Below are 16,533 nucleotides of genomic sequence, written 5' to 3'. Positions count from 1 at the left end.
GGCCGAAATGTTGCGAGAACAGGTTAAGAACATTTTAAGGCTTTGCGGACTCTAAAACACCCGATTTCTTAGGAAAATGGACTAAAATACCCACAAAATGGGAAAAATAAGCCCATGTTAAGAACATTTTTATGCTTAAAACTCAAAAATATTAAGAGCATCCCAAGGCTTCAAAAGTTTTGGATGTTCTTTTAAAAACAACGTGTAGGCCTGTAGTGTGCTGTGACAAAAAGAAGCATTTGATATTCTACACATTTACATAGTAAAATATTCATTTTTATCATAACCAAAAGCCAAAAAATCATCTTTATAGAACTCATAAACTTCTTCAATCAAAGCTTTCGGTAGTTTCGCATAATGGTCTTTCATAAATTGATGTGATTCTGTATTATATTGCCCATCCTCTGGTAATTTATCAATTTGAATATCCAACATATCGAACAACTTATTCGCGTCTGTAGCCATAGTTTCAAATTTACCAAGGTAGGCAAAAGGATAATTACAAAGATGGCAAATCTTGACTTGGTGGTCCCAGTGTGGGTCCAATAATCTAGCCTTTAAGACGTACGTCACAAACTCCTCAAAACTGACGTCTAAATAATCAGTACCATTGATCATTTTCTTAGCATGCGTTGCCGGATCTTTCCCATTCAGTGTCATAATACGTGGACCAAGTTTCAGTAGATAATTTTCTAAACCTTCTAAAGGGCTTTGTATTTTATTTCGATATGCTGAGAAAAGTCGATCAAAAGGATGGCGTGAAAACATGAATGAGAAATATCCGTCTTTTCGTTCCTCGACGCCGTCACTGTCGCCTTTGTTGATAAGCGTTGCCAAGTAAGGATATTTGAAAGAGTAAAGCTAAGAAAAGAAAAACGGAAACGTCATCATCTATTATTATAGCCATGTCAGAATATAATGGTTAAAAAACTATTTATTTTCTTTGTATCATATCATGAATTTATCATAGAGACTGGATAAACAACGTATAAAACGGTGGAGAGCGAAGCATTGTCTTTCTTTTGTTTATGAAAACAATCGAGGATCTAGCTTTGTCCGCAAAGGACAACTGTCATGGCGGCTCGAAGTTCTATGATTTTGAAAAATGATTAATAATCTCATTTCTAAAAAGTCTTCTATCTATATCTTTTTGTACTTTTACTCGCTAAAAGTTTGGACGCTAAAATACTTAACGGATACATGTATTTAATCTGTTGTGACAAAAACATCATCAGACAAGAAAAATCAAACAAAGGGCCTAAAATGACACAGAATTTTAAGTTGGTGATATCTTTCTAGCATCTTTCTGAGAAGAGCTAAGATCGACATATATTAGACTTAGCAGGGTCGGATACAGGAGGTAGGCTATCTTATTCATAGAGAGTAATTAGTTTCCACATAAGGTAATACGATAATAAAGTGCACTCTCCTCCATTGGTTATTTATAGCCTCCCTCTGTATCCGAGCCTGCTTAGGTGTCTTGGCTTAACCTTAGATATTTTGGAGGCTCGTGGTGGATCTGTGGTTTTATTGAGGTTAAATTTTGAAAATTTCTGGTGTCAACATTCAATTTTCCATATATAGCATGTTTTGCGTATCTTTCTTGCAACTTGAAACGTCATAACGACACGTAATTAGCAATTATTTTGATGCGTTCACCTCTCTAAGGAAAACTTAATTTTCATTTAGGAATTGAAATGACTGTGTTAAGATGAAAAAAATGATTAAAATGTTACGAAAAATCGTTTAATAAAGGAAGGAGAGTGAACAATAATGTCATTACTGCGGATAAGGCTACAGAACATGAGAAATCAATGAAAATAGCTCGTTGGTTATCCAGTGTCTATAATAAATTCTTGATCAAATAGACCTTTTCATAAATTATTTCGAGTGCAACGACAATTTCTTTTTAAAACTTACGTATTCGCTAGCGATTTTATTAGAAGTCTGGTAGAATTGTCGCAAAATAAGTTTGACTAAAATTTAGCACAGAAGTTCACCAAGGGTCTAAAAAACACCATAAAACCCGCACCCGAAAGGTTGTGAACCCTTTTTGGGGAAATTTTATGATAACGTCAATACTATTGGCGTAGCAAGATACCCTGCAAAATTAAGATTTACATTTTCAAACCTGAAACGGACTAAATGAAAATGTTGTGGATTGTAGGACTTTGATGGCTAGATCACTAGATCTAGAAATATTTGAGTTAGTTTTAAGTAAATCATCGATCAAGAAGCTTACCTCGAAAAGCGAGACATTGTATGGGGAATCAAAACGCCCTTGGACGTAACCAAGAATCTTTTTCCACGTTTTACAAGCCACTTTAGGGATTCGACAATAAATGAACTTTTTCGCGTCACTATACAGAAAGTTACGATTATATTCCAAGTTTTCGTAAGGGACTTGATATTTTTTGCAAAATCTTCGCAATACTTTTTGACGTTGTAATTGTGTTTCGAGCATGAAATGGTTCCCTTTGATGATTTGCTTGGGAAGATCTTTCTCTGATGTCAACTAATAAGAAAAATGATTGGCTTCAAATTATTATATCTATACAAATTGGCAGTAGTGCAAAAGGAAGAGTATTTAGCTAGGGTACATAAGGTCCTGTATTCAATTCCATGCCTGGTCATACCAAAGACTATTTGGCATAAAAATGGTACTCATCAACTAAGAGACGGATCAAGTCTATATAGAGAAATCCAGAAAGAGAAAGTGGCGCCCTTCTCTACACTTTCGGGTAGCAGAAGTCAAAAGAATAACTGATCATTAACATTAACTCATTAATTCCTTAGTCAAAAAGGACCTTGGACCGGCTTCCTGAGCGGGATTAGGGTTACTCAATTTAGAGCGGCAATGTGGCCAAAAATAAGGTTTGTTAAATTCAAAGCATTAAAATCTACATATAATTATTGCCTAAATTTATATCATTGCAATTCTTTCTTTCAGAAAACCTGATAAAGTATACTAAGGGCCATATAAAGAATGTCCCCAGATTTGCAAATATAGAATGTCCCCAATGTTACCAATCAGAAAATGAAGAGAAAATGTCTCAGTGCAAAGCGATAACATTCCTTTTGAAGAGATTATTACCTTGACATTTGCTGGTAGCAGTTGTTCAACCATTTCTATAAAAGAAAAAACAAAATTATTATTTTGAGTATTTAGATTCTAACAACAAAGAGGGACGCCAAAGTCGATTTATACAAACTATTTTATATTTAGAATTTTCACTTTATGGATACTGTCAGTGTGATAGGTATGGGGTCGATCAAAGTCGCTCGAAATGAAAATACACAGGTTTGAGTTAAATAACTATTATATAAACTTTATCTATATATTAATAGTATAACGCGTATGTCATTTTGTTTTCTGTCTGTGTGTCACTTTCGATTTCGCAAGCAATGTTTTGTTCTTTTAAAAGATGACTTTTGCTTCTTGCTCCACAAATGCGTTAAATCAGATTCGCGCCGTTTTATAAAGACTTTGTTTTGATTGATAGATTTGACTTTTTCTTTTTTTTATTTCTTTTCTTTTGTTTTCTATTTTCGAATGTAATTAACGACCTATTTGATTTGAGACATTCGAATTCTTTTCAAAACAAAAGAAAATCTTTTAAACAGAATCTGTTAAAGAAAAGAACAAATATAAAATAAAACATAAGAATCACAAGACAAGTTTGTTAGAACAACAGCAACATTAAAAATACATTCAAAAGGCGGTAAAAACTAGAGTTCTTTCTTCGTAAAAAGGGACCTTTAAAGGGACATAACAGTACTTGCGAAATTTGTAAACAAACTGTATGCAGCGGATACAAAATCAAAACAAATGTCACATGTCAAAATAAAAAATCAAACCAAATATGGCTAATTTTGATTGTTCAATTGTTTTACAAGTTTGTTTTGGACATGTGATTTTAATTGTTCTCTTTAATGACACGTGGTTCGCGCAATGTTTACATTTTACTACTTTAATGTCCCTTTAAACATCTATGTCGATAATTATTTTGCTGTAAATCTAAGTCATTGTTGAATTTGAAAAGTTATCGAAGTTATGACGAAGTTATTTTATAAAAAGCACCATAAAATTGCTGCCTTCCGGGGGGACTATGGTTGCGAGCTGACTTTCGGCCCTGCCCCTTGGACCCTTAGCAGAATAAAGAGGAGAAGAAACAAGGGATATTGTGTGAATTTTAATTCACTTTTTGGGACTAATTTCACCAAATTTCTATCTTTCTGGGGGCAAAAAGTTAAAATTTTCCTATTTTTCCTATTTTCCGATTTTTCAAACTGCCATGTTTCAAAAAAGGCACCTTTAAGGCCGGCATATACCAATACCCTTCCTTCTCTTGCCTAAGCACCCCCCGGGCTGCCTTTTTTCGACGAATCGTGTGTCATGTCTATTATTTCACTCCGCTTATCTTGACATCAAAGTTTTCCTAAACATAAAGAAATACGGCAAATATAACGCGAGCGAAGCGAGAAAAAAAATCTAATTGCAGAGTCGTCTCGGACGTCGCTGGTCGCCGGTATGGTGTAATTTGGGAATGGCGCCCTTTCTGCTTTCTGATCATTTTTGCCACAAAAATATTTTTCAAAATATGGTTAAAAGATACGTCACCCGGGAGGGATAGAGTCAAAGTTTGAAGAGAATTCTTCCCTTTAATTTTGATTTCATCGTGTTTAAGGGGTGTTTAAGCCACCTTCCCAACATCCAAAGGACTTAAAATGCGTTCAGCAAACAGCTAAACCGGCGTGCGACGCCGGGTACCGGCTAGTAACTATTAATTTTAAATTGTATTTATGGCACCAAATTACTGAAATCTTAATTTTGAAATAAATTGGAGAAGTAACAGACATGTGAAATGAATAAAAAATTGCGCTCCAAGCCCGCATCCCAATCGGATCTTTAAGCTTTTCTATGAAGATATCTTTTGAATTTCTCTCGACTTTGGGATAAAATTCCACCGGGGCAGTGAGACAGGGGTGTCTAAACCTCGCTAAAGAGCGCAATAATAAAACACCCCTCTCTCACAGTCCCGGTGAAACTCTATTCCTTAGTCGGGATAAAAATTCCAATGGGAATATAAATTTTATTGTTCCAAGGTTAAAAAATTCAGTAGCAACGGTTTTGAGGTGCAATTTTTAAACATAGAATTTCAAGATGGGTATAAAATCAAAGTCAATTTCCAAGTGGAGCTGGAACTCTAAGGTATTTTCCCACCGGAGATGAAATCTTTGTCAATACTTCCAGTGGGGCTGGGCTCCCACCGCTCTGTGACACAGGGGTATAATTAGGAACAAACCTTTCTGTTCGTATTCATATCTTTTGAAAAGTAAAAACATCAGAAGAACCAAAACAAACGATGATAAAAGCACGTGGTATTTAGATTTCCATTGAAACGTAGTGGCAAACATTATCCAAATACACTACCTAAAACCACTACAAGTATACTAAATTGCCTTCATTCAATAAGAGAATTGCTATTATTAATTAAGGTTTGTGAAAGAGTTTCTCTTGTTCGATCAATCTTTCGATCTTGCAACAATATTCTATTTATTGCCAATTTTACCAGAGGTTGATGCTACGCTTCATCAACACACACCATAAACTGTTTTAAATCATTAATTGAATCAAAATTATATCAAATCTAGCGGCAGAATACTTTTTGCATATGTATGTAATCATGTCCTGGCGACATTGGTGATACACATTTTTTTATAAGAACAAACTATATATAAGGCTTATAACATGAGGCTTTGTTGACCAAAATGTAAACGACAAGTTAAGAACATTTTGAGGCTTTGTAGACTCAAAAACACCCTATTTCTTTGGAAAATGGTAAAAATATCTCCAAAATGGTCAAAGTGTTAGGAATGTTGTGGCTTAAAACTCAAAAAGTTAAGAACATCCGAAGGCTTAAAAAACTTTGGATGTTCTTATAAAAAAAACGTGCAGTATCGTAAAGTTCTTCAATCATTTAATCAATTAATAGTTTTTTCATCAAATAGAGAAAGTGTATAAAAAAAATGCAAAAATCACCGCGGTGGAGATCAATTTTCTGTAATTAAACCTTAAAGAGAATACAATGGTACTCCCACGTTGATGCTTTTCAGAATCAAAAATCTTCCTTTAACAAAGCTGGTTACGTCAAAAATAAAGAATGCCGAATTCAAAGAAACTGACAATGTAAATACGACATAACAACATGTTACAATTGATGTCATAATTCTAAACCCACTTCCTGAGATACCGTCTATGATCTGTTTTATAAAGATTATCGCCAGCAATTCGAATCCCGAAGATGTTTACACGTTTTTTTATAAGAACATCCAAAATTTTTGAAACCTTCGGTGTTCTTAAAGCCTAAAAATGTTCTTAACATGTTCTTTTTACCATTTTGTGAATATTTTCGACCATTCCTAAAAAGGGTGTTTTTGTTTTTGATATTTTGGCCAGTGAAGCCTTATGTTCTTATATAGTTTGTTTTTATAAAAAAACGTTTATGCCTTAAAGTGAATGCATGATTTTACTATACCCCAAAATGCTTTTTTCATAGGAAAGGACAGGCTAAGTACCATTGTAGTAGAGCAGCGTCTCAATAACTTGAACGTTCTTTAGCTTTAACGGTCACTGTAAACCTAGTGTTTTGAGAAAATTAAAGAAATTTCCATTCAAAGTTTATGTTTCCATGAATCTAGCCAAAATATCTCTGTCTCTTTCCTGCTATACTGTTGGCGGGAGTACACGTCCCTTCTCATAGCGTTGCGATAAACTTTTTGTTGAAAAAATGCTCATCCTTTCATCTTTGAAACATTCTTATCTTTCGACTTGATTTATAGAATTCTCAAAAATTATTTCGTGTAAAAATGATAGCGTTCTCGATCCATCTAAACCAATCAAATCAGGACCACAGAAAACTGCAGACTAGGGTCCCTCCAGGCGACCAAATCAGTTGGTGAAGCTATCACCATCATCAAAATAAAAAGTTACCCTCAGTAAATGGTTTTTTTTACCGGGTTTCAGGGCTAGCTCTCCATACAGTTGTAACGCAAATGATTTTATGATTTTCTTCATCTTGTAATCTTTTACAAAACCGGGGTGTCTCGAAAAAAAATCCCGTGTCAGAACACGACTACAAGTAGAAAGTTTTATGTGTGTGTTTGTCAAAAATTTGTTCAGTATAAATGCCATTTAATATAATGCGATCATTAAAGTGTTTTTACTTAGTTGAAAGAGATCTTCATAAAAATGTTTTATTTCACAACACAATTGATTTTTTGATTTTAAGTTTATTGTGCTTCTGGTTCACTGGTGAATACACTCTTCTCGAGATGCATAAATTTATTGTTGTCCTCGTTTTCAAAAAGATTTCATTGCTATAAAATTACATATTTACAATGATAATTGTGTTGTTTACATCTCATGAGACATTTTGAATTTCAAGTACTTTTGTTTTAGAGTTAATGTTTGCCTTTTGGGAATTTAAATTGGTTTAAATGTATAACTTCATAGCATTGAAATCTGTTTGAAAACGAGGACAACAATAAATTTATGCATCTCGAGAAGAGTGTATTGATAATATGCGAGTTGCGAGTTGGTCCTGCGAGATGCGAGTTGCTATCAAATATGCGAGTTGCGAGTTGCAAGTTGCGAGTTACGAGTTACGAGTTGCTATTTTAAGTAAATAAAAGAGCGAGTTGCGAGATGAAAATATCACGTTAAGACATCAAAATCGCGAGTTGCAAATTAAAATCGCGAGTTGCAAATTAAAATCGCGAGTTGAAAAATCAAAAGTGCGAGTTGAAAATTAAAATCGCGAGTTGCAAATTGAAATCGCGAGTTGAAAAATCAAAAGTGCGAGTTGAAAAATCAAAAGTGCGAGTTGAAAATTAAAATCGAGAGTTGAAATGAAATTCTGTTTTCGTACTTTCTTAGTTACATGAATTTCGCATTTTTGCAGTTTGATTGTTGTCTTTATTTTGCAGAAATATAAAAAAAACTTTGAGAATGAAGTAATATTATAAAATTTTATAAATTTAGATTTGATTAAAGAAGTATCTATCTATGTAATGCTTGGTTTACTTCAGTTTTCACACACAGTAGACTTTTCCTGCCTTCGAAATTCAGTTTTCGAAGGGAGCCTTTATTTATAAAAACTTATTTTCATCAATGGTGATTCATTTTTCGACAGCAAAACCTCCCAAGGATAACTAGTAAGTTTTTATTTAATTTGGAGATGAAAAATGCCCGAAAGAAAATGAGTAGAAAACATATCCCGTCGGCGGGATTGCGAAAACAAACAGCTCGCTAAATGGATTTCTTTATTGAATTTTCTTTCTTCCATCGACACTATCAAATTCTCTGCAAGCTTTTTTGTGCGTAACGTCAATTTTCACAAGCAAGATTATTTTATATAAGTGAAAAGTGACGGCCCTTATAGATATTTATTACCGTGAAAAGCACAGCTCAAAATCATATATTTACGCTGTGCCGACGAATCGAGATTCTATTCATCGCGCAATCAGCGAAGATAAAAGTAACCATGACGACCATCCAAGATCTTGGATGAGCGTCATAGTCGATATTTTTATTCCCGTCGTTGAAAACACAACTTACAAAAAGTCATCAATGCTTTGTAAAAAGAGTCAGTGATAGAGAATCATAACATAAAGTCTGTCTATTATTTCAATTCAATTAAAAGTTTAGTAATTACTGTTATACACTTGGGGATCATGTAAAAGATTTCTTTCGAAATAAACTCATTTCAACTACACTTGGAGGTTTCTGGGGAATTCGTAAATAGTAAACTGCATACTGATACAGTCTGCTAGACATTAATATGGTAATATTTGCTCTTCATCTTTGATTTTTTCTACAGTGATTAGATTGACACATGCGCGATAAAATTTCTATTAATTGTCTTCAGAGGTTACTATTTTCTTTGAAAACTTAGCCTCTGATACTCAGGGTAGATATTTATAGCTTAATAAAATATCCTACATGTATTCATGCATTGAATTGGGGATCTATTTCTATTGATTATTTTTGAGTTTCGAAATAACGAATCGACCGAAAAATAACTCGAGCATGTTAAAGAAGGAAAAAAAATCGATTTAAAACACGAAATAACTCGAAAATTTAAAACAACGCAAAAATAACTCGATAATCTACAGGAAGGAAAATAACTCGAAAATTTAAAAGACCGAAAAAAAAACCGAGTTAAAAATCGAGAAATAACTCGAAAATTTAAAGAAAGGAAAAATATTCGAGTTAAAAAAGCAGAAATAACTCGGTTTTTTCGTAATTCGGTTTTTTAGCTCGAGAAAAATAACTCGGGATTTCTGAGCCTCTATTTTAAATGCTCCTATAAGTAGATCTTCCCATTAAACAGTTTAAGGGTAGAAATTCTCTATTTTCTCTTGCTAGTAAATTTACTATGGATTGCTCCACATTTGGGTCTATTCGAAAAACTATAAGCGATTATTCAATCAAAAGTGTCCGGATAACATGGTGTTAATCTTATTATATAAGTGTAGTCGGTCGGTGTGTAATACAATGCTAAAGGTGAGGCGCCTCGAAAGGGCAGCCTCGTTCGTTCGAAATAAAACTTGCGTCGCAAGGGCCCAGTAGATCGGTGAGGCGGGATTGAGGTCAGCAGATCGCAGTGTGCAGTTCCACTGTTGCGATAAAAGTGTCGAGATTCTCAAAGTAGCGCAAGGACATGACAGAACAAATGAGTGCTATCGAGCCAATGTTCACAAATGAACGAGTATAATTTATTATTTTCAATCTAGGATTTTCTTGTTGTTTTCCCGAGCGAAAACAGCAATTCTATCGTAAATATTTATTTTACCACCTACTAAGGAAATTTTAAGATTCGAATTACACGAGTTTCACAGTTTAAATACTTTTTATATATCAGCTTTTAATCTTTCGATACAAAACTTTTTCTCCATTTTTGAACCTAGACATGTCACCTAACGACAAAATTGCTCCACACTGGTTGAACAAGCGTGCAACTCGCACTTTAAAATTTGCAACTCGTGATTTTAATTTGCAACTCGCACTTTTGATTTTTCAACTCGCGATTTTAATTTGCAACTTGCGATTTTAATTTGCAACTCGCACTTTTAATTTTTCAACTCGCGATCTTACTTCGCAACTCGCACTTTTGATTTTTCAACTCGCGATTTAAATTTGCAACTCGCGATTTTAATCTGCAACTCGCGATATTGATGTCTTAACGTGAAATTTTCAACTCGCAACTCGCACTTTTATTTGGTTAAAATAGCAACTCGTAACTCGTAACTCGCAAAAACCAACTCGCAACTCGCATATTTGATAGCAACTCGCAACTCGTAGGACCAACTCGCAACTCGTATGTTAAAAATCCACGTTCACTGTAACCATTAAATTGTTGAGTATTATAAACCTGTTTGTTTGTTGCCGACAATTAACGTGTAAAAAAGTTAATGTATTTTTATTCACATTATGTTTTGCGAAGAAAGCCAGCAGGTGATATTTTACGGTAATGGTACTTCTATATAAACATAACTGTCAACCCATCCCCGTTCTAAGGGTGGCAGATGACGGTAATGTGCGGACGGGACCTCCCAAAACCAACCCTTACAAAGACCAAATTTTATTGAGATTAAACTAAACCTAAGGCTTAGATACACACATTTGAAATGTTTTCTTTGATTTTCGGAAATTGTTTAACCTTTTAGAACACCCCTGTGTCATAAAAATTTCGCCCCGGTTGGAAAAAACACTTAGAATTTCAGCTCCACTGGGAAGTTGACTTCGATATCATCCCCATTCGAAATTCAATGTTTAAAAATTAACATTTTATATGGAGCATTGAAGGTGATAAGGTCATTTTGGTCAAGAAAAACAGTTATACTATAGTAAAAAATATGAATTACACTCCAAAACCATCCCACTGGATCTTTTAACCTTGGAATAATGGAATTTCTATCCCCATTGGGTCTTCAATAGGAATTTTTATCCCCACTAAGGAAAAAATTCTACCAGGGCTGTGAGACAGGGGTGTCTTAGAGGCAATCTTTTCAAAAAGTTACTTTTTTCATTTACAACCCTTTTAGCAAATGTATTCATTCTTCCAAAAATGCAATTTTCTTTCTCATGCGTCTAAATAGGAAGTAGTTTTAATGAGTATCAAATTAAAGTGGTTAATGGTATGCTCTTAATTGATCAGAGAAAAACAACAACCATTTTTGTTTTGAAATAAAATGTAAGATAAAATGCCACGCATTTGTTCATTTGATACTTTCAACGCATAGAATTATCGGTGATAAATCTAGTCTATCGCCAAACAACATACACAAGGTTTTTTGTTCAAGTTTAGCACTCACTCAAGTTTAGTAGTATAAATACATAGTAAGACATGCGAACCTAGATACAGATGTTGACGCTCTCTAATTCGATTTTCAAAGGGGAGTTGGATTCTCATCAAATAATAAGGGAGCGTAAAGAAAAAGTATTAGAGTAGTTTCTTGTTGACGGCGAATTTTGATATTATTGAATATACTTTTTTGACCGTAGTTGCCAATTGCCGCGCAGCTATTTTTTGTCCGTTTTACCAACCTAAAACCGTCCCAATCTTTTTTTCGCACCTATAGACAATACAAAAAGGTGTAAAAAAAGAATTAGATCAAGTTTAGGCGGGTAATTAATTAATAAAGCGGCACACGCCTGACCGCGTGACTACGGTTTATTTGTAGAAAACATTGAAAGTAAACTCACACATTGTGATGAAGCCATACAATTCTTTATCGGTACTTCTCTTCGGAATGGTGTTGGCTTGCGTCATATTGATCTTCAGGATGTCCGAACTAAAAGGTGAGAGAAAAATCGTTTCTTTTTTATAAGAACAGTTTTCGTAAGATTAAGGTTCAAGTTTGCAAATCTTCAAAGTGAAATAACATTCTGACTTCATAAATTAGTTGACTTTTTCAACTGACCCTGAGTCCTTTTAGTGTAATTAGCATAAACATATCTATGCTTAAATTCTCGAGACCATAAAAAGGCTAAAGCCAAAATCTGCTACTGGTTCATAAAAAGAGGCTACACCGTTCTATCTCTAAATTTTCAATTTTTGATCTACTACTCTTGTCTCCCGGATAGACGTCCCCCCACTAATTGTTAAGAGAAAAAAAATCCATCCCCCTGCTCTTATTAAGACCCCCCTCTAATTAAATTCGAATAATTCAATATTTTATTACAGTGTAGATAGACCATAAACTTGTTAAAATTTTCCTTTTCGTTAGTATTGGTTCTTATTTTACGTGTTCATTTGTTAAAGTTTCTTTTTTGTTGTTAAAATTGATATAAGTTAAAAGAATTCTGTCTTCAAATTACCCCCCCCCCCCCCCCCCTCTTATTTCATCCCCCAGCTTATTAGAATTTAGAAAATGTTCCTACCCCCTGCTTATTTGGACCTCCCGTCTATTCGGGAGACAAGAGTAGCTACTTACGCTTTTTTCAAAAATTGAAATGATACATTTTATATATGTAACATTAAAACATACCTCTTTCCTACCCGGTGTTTACTTCGGGGAAATATAGTCAATGAAAATGACAGATTATTCTTTTACAATTTATTAATATTTATTTGATAATCAAGTTATCGGTTCGGCACAAATCGTCTTCAATGTGCCAATATGTTATCAATTTTTTTAATGTTTTTTAATTTCTATCAAATTTTGGTGCTTGCCCACTTTTCCATTCCCACCCTTTCCATTTCCCATCCCGCATTAAAGACAGTCTAAAAACTATTTTCAAAACATTGCAGATAATAGGTATTGATTTATAAGATCAATATAAAGCTTTTTCATTCTGGGAAACGGGGATTTTCATCTTTAGTTTAGTAGTAAGTAAGTCTGCGACCACAGTCGGAGGCGACCCGAAGGCTCCTCTTTCGATAGCTATCTACCCGAAGGTAGGGGAGGGCGCCACTCTTTCTCCCTGGATTTCTCCACTTACCCTTGATCCTTCTCTTAGTTGCTGAGCATCAAGCAGAGAGGCATCAAGTACCATTTTGGGAATCTTTGGTATGACCCGGCTGGGGGTTGAACCCACAACCTTGCGAACCGTAGCCGGATGCTCTACCACTGTACTACGGTACTTAGGTTAGTACATAGAACCGCCTCTACAGATTCGAACGTTTGCTTCGATAATTCTGCAGAAATTATGTTGCTTAACAAAAAGCATGTGAACCCTTATGCACCCATCATATTTTAGCTTTTTTTATCTCTTTTAGATATATTCTCTTTCCTAACATTGACGAGAATCAAGGTAAAAAGTGTACCAATCTTCTAGAGTGAAGCTACAAACGAACTGTCTTAATTGAAAACTAAACCTTCGATATTGAAGACTAAACCCTTCTATTGTAATCTGTCAAAGTCAATAGGTGGTGTATTATTTTCATTAATTTAATGAAAATAATTAATGCACGATTAATCATGTCGATCCTTACCAGAAAGGATATTGAAGCTCAATTTTATGATTTTCATAACATTCATTCTAGATTTTTGTCTTAATTCCTTAGCCTACTGAAGAAGGACCAAGCACAAAATATACATCTGAAACACAACAAACACGTCACGACCAGTTACAAAAATTCTGCGCTACACATCAAAATATTCATTACACTCGGAAATATGATGCCAACTTGATGTATAGTCGAAAACAAAAGATCATGTATTGTCATATACCGAAAGTTGCATGCTCCACGTGGAAAAAGATCATGGCATACTTTCTTGGACTTCTGAAATCACCGTGGAAGGATGTCACCTTGGCAGAAGTAAGTAAAATATTGATTTTCTTCATCTGAGACATCTGAAAGCTGTGCAAATTCTAAAAATAAAATTTAAGGATTTTATGCTCTTTTCTTCTGCGGGATTTCCTAAAATATAAATTTATCGTCTACACAAAGTCACTAAAAAGTAATAATTTAGGAAGGTGATAATATTGAAAGCAGAGGCTAGTCCAGGGCGGGGTAAACAGTCTCGGAGGTGTTCACACTGTTTTTACCAAGCTCTACCGCCACTATCTTTTCCGTCGATCGTTCATTGCGGCTTTAATCTCGAGCTTGTATTTCCCTGCGTTTACTCTTATTTTTGTATTGATTTTTTTTTCAGCTTTACGGTTTCGACATTCCAAGTTTTCAAACAGCATCCAATCTAACTATCAATCAAATCAAAAGCAACAAGAATTATTATTCCTTTATGTTTGCACGTCACCCTTACGACCGGTTATTTTCCGCATACCGGAACAAGTTTTTAGATCCGGTAAATCTTGGATATTTGAAACATTACGGACCTATGATCATCTCAATGGATGTGAATCCACTGTCACATCGAAAACGTTCGGATGGATTATATAGAATCACATTTGAACAGTTTGTTAAATTTGTGATAAAAGCAGGACCAGATTTTGACGATCATTGGAGACCGCAGACCAGAATATGCCATATATGTGATCTAAAATACAAATATCTTGGCAAATTTGAAACTATGGAGAATGATGCTAATTACATTTTCAAAACATTGAATGAAAGTTTGAAATTTCCAAAAATGGCAGAATACAAACTGAAAACAACACAGATCTTAAAGAAATATTACACAGAGTTACCGAAACCTTTGATGACGCAGATTTTTGAATTTTATAGAAATGATTTTGATGCTTTTGGTTATGACCCAAATTATTTCTTTTAACGTTTAAAGATAACTTTTGATGGATGCTTTTGCTCTTTTTTATATTGTAATTAATTTATCAACTTAAAAAAAATTTTAAATCGAAGATTTTGCAAATCGCTGAAAAAAATCAATTAATGGGCAGGCCCGAAATTCCAATGCTTGTAAATGACTTCATAACTTGAAAAGGTGCTTTAGACATTTAAATATTGCAATTTCAGTAAGCAACCGCAGTGCATAAGTTGTTTGTTCAATCCCCTGTTAGTTCATACCAAAGACTTCTTACTTTAGTACAAATTGGGCCTTTCATAGACCACAAAGCCTTTGTTCTTAGCTTGTTCTCAAAATTTTGTCCATCGAAGCCTTATGTTCTTATAGTTTTGTCTTATAAAAATCGTCTACTTGATTCTCAAGTGTGAGTGGAGAGCAATCCAGGGAGAAAGCGTGAGTTGAGAAGTTAAGAAGTCAAAATTTAAAAGATTCAAACGAGAGTGGGATCCCGAACATCTTTGTCTCTCAGGCTTAGGGGGATTATCCTCGTTAATGTTTTTTTGGCCAAATTTAAATGCACTGGGTACGTACCCTAGGTCTGTGAAACAGGGGTATAACTTTTTTAGCAAACTCTTCCGCAGACTTGATACAAAAACCTCAAACTAAGAACGGTCAATATTCCCCCATATTGGTGGGCAAGGATTATCACGATGATCAAAAGTGAGGTCTATTTTTTTCTCACCTGTCCTTTTCAAAAGATTATAAAAGCTAACATGCAATTTTATAAGGATTATCCGTAAGTAAGCAAGATGTAACATGAAATGAGTAATCCTTAACAAATTGAATTAGTAACAATATAATCCTTTTTATCCTTCACAGATATCCACTTCATTTTCGGAAAAAGGTTTTTTTTTGAAAAAAAAATCCCTGGATTGCTCGAAAATACTTTAAAGGATGATCAGATCAATCAGCTTTTGAAATTTTACTAAAATTTATCGGATCCGATTAGTATATCCCTTTAAAAGTCTTTGAAAATTGATGTTAAAGATTAAGCAAAATGCAAACGTACTTTATTTATCAGTCGCAACATTTCTATTCCAACCACAAGGGGTCTTTGAAAATTCTTTTCTTTTTTCTTCTTTATTGACTTCTATTCAAATTAACCATTTTGAAAGCACTTTCCACAAGGGGATGCCAAGTTTCTAAACTCGGAATGCAGGACAAGATTCGAGCAAAGCGAATGTCAAACTGAGCTTGGGATTTCGAATGGGGGTTCTCTCAATCGGGATCTCTCCTGGGGTTTTACAAAAACATATCCAATATATTTCTTTTTGATCATCAATCCATATGGGCTAAACCTGAACTAACTCATGTTATTGGTTTTATTTTGTCATTTTTGCATGACTTTCAGCGTATAATTCTAATGAACATTTGAAAATGAAAGGACACAACTATGACCAAATCTTTCTTGGCTAAATAAAATGACTTTTACAAAATAATCCATACACTCTAGCTTTTACCTGGTATTCCATTATTTACAAAAGAATTATGAATCATGCTCGGGTAGGATTTGTGTGTACCTTTTCATCATAAAGGCTAGATAACCGAGTAATCTAGGGCTTTCCAGGGCCACAACACCAGGGGTTTCCTGTTTGAGCCCTTGCATTTTTTAATTCCCTGTTTAGTTCGTAGACAGCTGAGGCAATTGGCCATGGACTTTGTTAAAATACTTAAAAGGCTGCCCAGATGTTCTAGAATAATACTGGCCTTTCCATTTCAAAGATCTATGTAAAGAAAATTGGGTCTTTCCATTTCAAAGAT

General features: G+C 34.4%; 2 protein-coding genes across 2 annotated transcripts; one reads left to right on the top strand and one right to left on the bottom strand.

Annotated features, from left to right (window-relative positions):
* Positions 1-10: 10 nt before the first annotated feature.
* LOC136822413 (carbohydrate sulfotransferase 9-like) lies at positions 11-11,834 on the bottom strand. Its single transcript, XM_067078668.1, has 4 exons — positions 11,771-11,834; positions 3,095-3,129; positions 2,243-2,515; positions 11-861 (listed from the first exon to the last, which is right to left on the bottom strand). Exons 2-4 carry the CDS (start codon positions 3,125-3,127, stop codon positions 256-258), a joined length of 912 nt encoding a protein of 303 aa, XP_066934769.1. The 5' UTR covers positions 3,128-3,129; positions 11,771-11,834; the 3' UTR covers positions 11-255.
* On the top strand, positions 11,779-14,759 carry LOC136822411 (carbohydrate sulfotransferase 11-like). The gene is made up of 4 exons (XM_067078667.1): positions 11,779-11,866; positions 13,287-13,321; positions 13,575-13,829; positions 14,167-14,759. The coding sequence occupies exons 1-4, from the start codon at positions 11,779-11,781 to the stop codon at positions 14,740-14,742; spliced, it is 954 nt and encodes a 317-aa protein (XP_066934768.1). The 3' UTR covers positions 14,743-14,759.
* The last annotated feature ends 1,774 nt before the right edge of the window (positions 14,760-16,533 follow it).

This window comes from Clytia hemisphaerica, unplaced genomic scaffold, assembly GCF_902728285.1.
Source record: "Clytia hemisphaerica strain Z4C2 unplaced genomic scaffold, Clytia hemisphaerica genome assembly, whole genome shotgun sequence".
Classification (NCBI taxonomy): Eukaryota; Metazoa; Cnidaria; class Hydrozoa; order Leptothecata; family Clytiidae; genus Clytia; species Clytia hemisphaerica.
The sequence above is the reverse complement of the archived record's forward strand: the minus strand, read 5'-3'. Positions and strand labels throughout refer to the sequence as shown.

What these genes read in the sequence shown, in the direction of transcription:
- LOC136822411 (XM_067078667.1), top strand. Translation starts at nt 11,779, where the DNA reads ATGAAGCCATACAATTCTTTATCGGTACTTCTCTTCGGAATGGTGTTG. An exon ending in TAACATTGACGAGAATCAAG is followed by an intron (nt 13,322 to 13,574) that starts GTAAAAAGTGTA and finishes TTAATTCCTTAG; the next exon opens with CCTACTGAAGAAGGACCAAG. An exon ending in AGGATGTCACCTTGGCAGAA is followed by an intron (nt 13,830 to 14,166) that starts GTAAGTAAAATA and finishes TTTTTTTTTCAG; the next exon opens with CTTTACGGTTTCGACATTCC.
- LOC136822413 (XM_067078668.1), bottom strand. Translation starts at nt 3,127, where the DNA reads ATGGTTGAACAACTGCTACCAGCAAATGTCAAG. An exon ending in TGCTACCAGCAAATGTCAAG is followed by an intron (nt 2,516 to 3,094) that starts GTAATAATCTCT and finishes TTTTCTTATTAG; the next exon opens with TTGACATCAGAGAAAGATCT. An exon ending in ACAATGTCTCGCTTTTCGAG is followed by an intron (nt 862 to 2,242) that starts GTAAGCTTCTTG and finishes TTCTTTTCTTAG; the next exon opens with CTTTACTCTTTCAAATATCC.